The sequence below is a fragment of the Chenopodium album genome, chromosome 14 (genome assembly GCF_948465745.1).
Source record: "Chenopodium album chromosome 14, dcCheAlbu1.1, whole genome shotgun sequence".
NCBI classification, from domain to species: domain Eukaryota; kingdom Viridiplantae; phylum Streptophyta; class Magnoliopsida; order Caryophyllales; family Amaranthaceae; genus Chenopodium; species Chenopodium album.
Genome location: NC_137847.1, coordinates 54,119,983 through 54,127,608, shown reverse-complemented (window position 1 = coordinate 54,127,608; position 7,626 = coordinate 54,119,983). Strand labels below are relative to the sequence as shown.

The window sequence follows — 7,626 nt, the reverse complement described above, 5'->3', positions numbered from 1 at the left end:
GTTCATCCTCTGATGTGTAATTGATTATTGAGTTCAACACAAAGGCCTGGCTCATAAATTAATACTTTTTTCGTTCCCCTAATATCGCAAACAAAGGGAAAAAACACATAATTTAAGATGATGATAGAGATAGAGAAAAATAAAGATAGAGACTTACGTGATGGGGAATTGAGGAGAGAGATTGAGAGGAAACATGTGCGTCTATGATAATATCGCAATATTGGTAAAACTTTTATAAATGATAATTGTTGCATTATTAAGGTAACGAACGAAGAAGAATGGAGTACACTGTATGAGTTTAGGCTCATCATTTGCATAAATAACAATGAGTTTATCACTAGCGAGTTTTGTTCATTTATGAACAATATTAACAAGACAAATATATAGATGAGGTATCGTACAATGCTTAACAAAAGAAGCACATGCATATGTAAGGGTATGCACGAGTAAGAGTCTGTTCTCTTCAGATTATTTTCAGTTTAGCTCGGTTCAGTTCAGTTCTTAATTTCCTTCTCTCATAAAATATTCAGTTCAGTTCACTTTAGTTCAGTCAATCAGAACAGGCCCTAAGCGTGGATTGTTTACATTGTGCTATGCCTATAGCATGCCGAGAGAACCTGGTTATGTATCTACATTACTTGTAGTCTATTTTATTTAAAGTTTTCTTATAATAGAGAAAAAAAAAAAAATGAAGTGTATATAATAAAATTTCCTAATACATGCTCATGTAATTATGAAATGATTCCTACCCTATCATTTATGCATACAATTAGGGCTAATATGAACCACCCTATAAGGCCCATCTTTTATCTTTTAGTATATATATCCCCTATCTTACTAGGTTTTTTTTTTTTTTTTTTTCCTCTCTCTCTTTAGTTAGCAAACAACTTATTTCTTAACATGTGTACGCTGATAATTGCTAGTCGTGTCAAATAAGATCTTCTCGTTTATCTCATAAAATATTTTTCTACGAAATAAATACATTGAAAATATTATATACTATACGAGGAGTTGTTACGAATAATCAAGATTGCATATATTTGATTTTCACATTTATCATATCATTTATGCAAAGTTTGATTTTTTGTAGGTGGGAACAATGGATTATTGACAATCACAAATCATAATATCTCGTATAATCATGTTAATAAAAGAGACTTATTCACTGTACTGTATAACAAAATATCATATTATAAAAAATTATACTCCATAATTCAAAGTTCAGTTCATTTCACTATTATACCTCCCCACTTCACTCACTTTATAACCTTGATTCTCAAGGTAATTATTGATTTTTTTTTTCTATAAGTTTTAATTTTGTATTTTTCAATCAAAATTCTAAAATTTTGAAAAAAAAAAATAGAAAAAAAGAATAAAAAAAAAAAAGAAGGTAAAGAAGAGGCATACACTCAACTTTTGAAATCCAACTTAAAAACTGGCAAGTCACCATCTTTCTTCGTCTCCTCTTCTCCACGAGAGGATAGCCAAAGCTTACCCCTCTCTCTCTCTCCTCCCCATTTCTGCCCATTTATTATTTTTATCTCCTTTTTTTTTTAAGCTCTCTTTACATATAATACCCTCTTTCCTCTCTTTCTCAATCCTCTGTTTTTTCTTCCATTAGATTTTTCTCTTCAATCAGAATTTTGTAAGAACGCCTATAAATTCAAAAAAAAAAAGAAAAAAAGAAAAAAAAAAAGAGGGGGTTGAGGAGAGAAGAAGAAGAAGAAGGGAGGAGGACCTAATCTCTCTCTTGTTCTTGTTTTAAACCTCCTCTTAGATCCATTAATTTATATTTATTGGGTTTTTACCCCCTACAAATTTAACAATCTGGTACTGATTTCTGCAATTTTTCATTTCTAATTTAAAGTTTTTAACTTTGATTACGTGGGTTTTGATTGAAATTTTCTGGGTTTTTATTGAAATCCCAGATTATGGATTTGATTGATCATTGATCTAACACTTACCCATGAAGGATCTGTTGATTTTATATTGATTTAAGCAATACCCATTTGATTTTAACCATAATTCTGAACTTTTTAATAATAATATGATTGTTTGATATAATATATGATATGGATTTAGCATATTGTTGCTGTTTTAATTGTGTTGGATCCGTTGTTTTATTTGCTATTTACCCCGTGGTGATTATATTATAGTTTTATTATATGGTTCGGACATGTTTTTGGGTGGAATTATGTAGAAGCTTTATGAATTTTCAAGTGTATGGATATTTGATGTTGTTTTGGATGTTGAACATCATTGATAGATTGGAAGATGGAGCCAGGGAAGCTTTTCATTGGTGGGATTTCTTGGGATACAAATGAAGATCGTCTGAGGGAGTATTTTCAAACATTTGGTGAGGTGGTTGAGGCTGTGATCATGAAGGATCGAGCAACGGGCCGTGCTCGTGGGTTCGGCTTTGTTATCTATGCTGACCCGGCTGTTGCTGAGCGAGTTGTGAGGCAGAAGCATATGATAGATGGCAGAACTGTAAGATGTTTGCCTATTTCATATTGTGATTCTCTTATTTTTTTGGGTTCTATGTATTAATATTGTTGCCTTTTTGATATAGGAAGTGCAAATTGTGATTGTTTGCATTTATGGTGGAGGTATAATTTGATTGTTTGTACCTAAATGTCACATACATAGTTTAGAGGTAGCTCAATTCATTAGATTTGTATGTTCATTGTAGCCATTTTTGTTATCATGGATCTATCTATTGATAATAAGAGAGAAATATGAAAGAACTCTATAAAGCTAACAGAGAATAATAAGTTCTGATGATGAAGCTCGATTAAATTTAATCATATGAAGCAGTTTAACATGACATCGCAATTACTGATGGTGTATAATGTGCTTAAATTAATCACTCTTGAAGCTCCTGATTGACAACTTGCCATTGTATTTTAATAATTTTCTTATTGGCATCTGCCTTGTAAAATGCCAATCAGTTTTTGAACTCAAGTACACGTTTAAGGTGTTGATTGATGTTCCACAATGCTGTGATAAATTACATTCAGAAGCTTGAGATGTTATCTTACACAGTTCAATTAATTGTATGTGATCAGGTTGAGGCAAAGAAGGCTGTTCCTAGAGATGATCAGCATGTTCTGACCAGAAACCACAACAGCCCTAGTGCATCGCCAGTGCCTACTCGCACAAAGAAGATATTTGTGGGGGGCTTACCATCTACTGTGACTGAAGGGGACTTCAAAAGGTACTTTGATCAGTTTGGGATCATCACTGATGTTGTGGTTATGTATGATCACAACACCCAAAGGCCAAGAGGCTTTGGATTCATAACCTTTGACTCAGAAGATGCAGTTGAGAGAGCACTGATGAAAACCTTTCATGAACTCAATGGTAAAATGGTTGAGGTCAAACGAGCTGTTCCCAAAGAGCTATCACCAGGGCCAACTAGGAGTCCTTTAGGTGGTAGTAGTGGTGGACTTACTAGAGTTAATAGCTTCCTCAATGGCTATACACAGGGCTACAATCCGAGCCCAATTGGAGGACATGGATTAAAACTTGATGAACGCCAAAGTCCCATGCCTTTTGCTCGAGGTGGATTCCCTTCATTTAGCCCTTCTAGTTATGGTAGTGCGTTGAATTATGAGCCAAGAATGAGTCCAGGCTTTGGGGAAACTGCAAATCTCTTTCCAAAGTTGAACTTTGAGCAAGGTTTAAGTGCATTGCATAATGGCAACATCAATAGGCACGACAGCTTTGCCGAGTTTGATGGGGTGAACAGGGGTAGTGCTTCCACCATTGGCTCAATTTCCTGGAGCTTGTGGGGAAATGGAAATGGAAATGGGAGCATTATTGACACTTCTATCACTGGAAACAATGCTTCTATGAACTTTAGGGACATTGAGGCAGATGCTCTTAAGAATAGTGAGCTCATTTGGAATACTTCTGCCATTCCTGTTCAAGGTGGAGGGCGTGCTTCTGTCTCAAATGGTCTCAGCCTTAGCTTTGGTCGGGAAGATAACAATCTTGGATCAGCAATGGGATTGTATGGTAGAGACATCAGAACCAGGACCCAACCTGTATCATCTTTTCCTTCATTAGATGGTGGATTTGATGCTAAGTTTGATGATTTCCTTGGTGGTGGGAATGAGCAATCTTTGCTTTTACCATCTTTGGGACTAAAGGGATCTGGTTCATTTGAATTTGGACTCGGAAATTCAGTTTCAGATGTTCCACTCAATAATCCTGCTGGTTTGTGTTGGTAGTTATAGCATTTGTCAATAGCAACATAGAGGTAAGAGCTTATTCTCTTTATGACTAGCTAACACACACAATTTAATCATTTGGACATGTCTTTCCCCTTCTTTTATTGATTTGCTTCTCAATTTGGTATTAACATACTTTTCCTTGGGAAAAAAAAATCTTTTAAGAGCTCCAAATATTCACCGATTTAGCAATAGTTTGTGAATCATTGCAAAAAGAAAGGAAGTGCAATCATTAAAACCAATTAGCTTAGTCATTAGTGGCAACTGGCAAGTGTACAAGATGTGGTTAAATAATAAGCTATGTTTATAGTCCCTGCTGAATAAGTTTATTTATTTCAACAGATGTCATTACTATTGATAATTTTCTCTGAAAAAGCTATTTTCCATCTAAATAACCTGAAACATTCTTTTGATGAAAATTACCAAGTGAAAAATACATTTAATATCAACAACTTACTCTTGTTAGATGCATAATTTAGTGGCTTTGATTTTAGTCAGGACTAGGGGGCTTGTCTTGGGTTTGATGTTATTTGAGTTTATGGCAGACTAATACCAAGACTTAACTAAGCAGAGTTCCTGGTTTGTTGAAGTGGATGTTAGTCTAAAATGTAAATCTTCAAAATTTAAGATATGATATTCATTTGTTTTTTTGATGCCTAGTTTGGTTATTGGTATCTGTTGATCTGAATGTCTGGTTGCTTATCTTTGAAGAGTTTAATGCTGGTGGTCATCTGTCCATATCAGTTCCATAGGCTGCCCTTGCCTTAACTACCTGCTGTTTTTGGTTAATGAGTAAGACACAAAGGTCTATATGTCAGATGTATTTTGAACTAAATTGTCTGGTACAATCTTGTAGACTAAGAAAACTTATAAACAAAGTTAGTTGAATGTGCTGAACCTGTTGCTTTAATGTTCCATTCAATCCATCGTTCAAGGATCCTTTTTGTTTCAACTCTATAATGATCCGTAGTTTACTTATATGGGTAATTGACATGGTGCTGACTGCCGACATGCCTTAGATTTTGTCACTGGTACACTTGTAAAGGAATCTTCTTCATTGACATAATCTAAATCACCTAAGGAACTTATGGGACTTAGCAAGAAAGATGGGTCTCCTCAATTTGAATGGTTAGTTCATTTTAAATCCCATCCCCCTTTTCCACACACATCGCCAAGTAATTTACACAGAATGCCACCGTTGTATGACACTGTACTTAAATATCACTGATCTATTGGAGTCTCATTAAAGTAGAGTTTTTTTGACATAAAGTGCGTGAGTCATGTTGATCCTTTTCAGTGCAAAGAAAGATTACTCCTATTTTCTGCATTAGACAGAAGCTGGTGACAGAAAGAATATAAGATTAGTTGAATTGTATCTACTATCCTAAAATATATAAACTGTCGTGCTCAAAAATTCATGCCAATTCTCTTTGTACTGACATGCTTTTTGTTGTGTAGTTTCAGGGATTGCTGCCTAGGAGAAAATTATTCAATTGGATGTCAAAGTTTCTGTAGGTGAACAAAAATCTGCAAGAACTGTTTTCTGTAATTCAGTAAGTAGAAATTTGGGGGTCGTAGCATTGATCAGAGTTGCTGCTTGGATTTACAATACATTAGTAACAAAGATCGGCACACACTACTTGGTCATTTTATCTAGGTTTTTTTCCTGTTTTTTTTTTTCTTCGTTCATTGGAATTTGTAAATTTGAATCGCGGGTTACACATAGTATTACATCCATGACTTGCAACATGCGGCGGGTACATAAAGAACTAAGAAGTGGGTGTTTCTGATCTTCTCCTCTCATATAGTTTTTCCAGCCAAGTTGTTTATATTCTTATGAGGTATTCAATTGCTGTAGTGAATATCTAGTTGAGTTTGTAATGTTTAAACTCTTCAGAATGCTTGTGAGCTGCTTATACCGTTCAAAAGAATTTTTGTGACTTCATTTAGATAGTCTAATACTTTTGTTATGTAGTGAATATCTAGCTGAATGTTTTAAGATTCTAGCTTTAAATGCTCCGAAGTCATCAATTCTATCGATTAAATCATCTTTTTTCTTTTCTTCTTTTATCACTTCGACCACTCAGTATTAGTTGTTATGTTGTCCGATCTCTTTTTTTTTTTTTTTGGTATACCGATTGTTTTGCCAAAATGATAAATTAAAAGAGCTTTTTATAATATTTCCGTGGTTTTCATATACAAAATTACAAAGTATATTCTCTTTATCTCCTCCGACCATCATTTCATTCAAGGGGTGACGTATTTGGAAAACTAGTTTTTGACTATAGGCAAGCTCCATGTTTGTTTATAAATGAATTTGTCATTATGTTTGTTTAAAACTTTGTTCTTAAATTTCAAATATTCACGAGTAACTCATATCTTAAGCGAGCTTATTGCAAAGAACAAGTCTTATTTAAGATTTACGGTGAAAAAATTCATAGGATCATGTTTCATGCCAAGTATCTTATATGATTATAACTTTAACATGTTTTTTACTTGATCAGTTGATCCCAACTTGAAATATTATTCATTGAATTTGTTTTTCTATATAATTATATTTTCTTTGGATTATTTTTCATTGTCTTCATCACTAATTTGAGTAGTTGAAAAAAAAAATAAAATCTTACAAGAATTTCAAAGATTTCAAGTTACTAGAAAATATTTTTTGTTTCTCTATATACCAAATATATCACATAATTTTGCCTAGTGTATGTTTCTTTTTTTTTTTTTTTTTTTTTTTTTTTTTTTTTTTTTTTTTACTGTAGTAATATGTGTATAGATCAGTGTATAAATATTGATAAGCACTCATAAAAACTAATCACAAGACATTACATTAGTATTGTAATGGGAAAAGTTTACAAATTTCTTCTTCACCATTAAAAGTATATATAAACAATATAAATTCATGTTAGACAATTAATTTTAGACGGAAGAAATATAAGCTTTTCTATAACCAAGATGGTATTAATTTTGGACGGAAGAAATATAAGCTTTTCTATAACCAAGATGATTTTATCATCAAATTTATATGGGAATTGTTACAATTCCCTTGCAACTTTCTCTCTATTGGGGAAAGAAGGCTGAATTATTGTTGTCCTTTCACACATATCATGGGACAAAACACATGCATTCACTCATTCACTCATTCACATGGAGATAAGCAATGAATTAGTCACTAACATGCTTACATTTTTGGATCAAATGCCAACTAATTATACCCTTTTCATCAACACAAGATTCTAAGTTGCATTATTTTTGGGAATTATTCTGTGCATACCATTTACTAATTTATTTTTTCAAATAATTTCAAGGAATACATTTAAATTAATTTTTCCTCTTACCTTTTTCTTTCTCTCTCTCTTTTTTTTTTTTTAAATTTTTATTTTATTTT

At 33.0% G+C, this 7,626-nt stretch overlaps 1 protein-coding gene across 1 annotated transcript; it reads left to right on the top strand.

The window, feature by feature from the left end:
• The first annotated feature begins 1,439 nt into the window (after positions 1 to 1,439).
• LOC145577583 (heterogeneous nuclear ribonucleoprotein 1-like) lies at positions 1,440 to 6,194 on the top strand. Its single transcript, XM_081635075.1, has 4 exons — positions 1,440 to 1,830; positions 2,267 to 2,490; positions 3,069 to 4,264; positions 5,694 to 6,194. Exons 2-3 carry the CDS (start codon positions 2,275 to 2,277, stop codon positions 4,233 to 4,235), a joined length of 1,383 nt encoding a protein of 460 aa, XP_081491201.1. The 5' UTR covers positions 1,440 to 1,830; positions 2,267 to 2,274; the 3' UTR covers positions 4,236 to 4,264; positions 5,694 to 6,194.
• Positions 6,195 to 7,626: the final 1,432 nt, after the last annotated feature.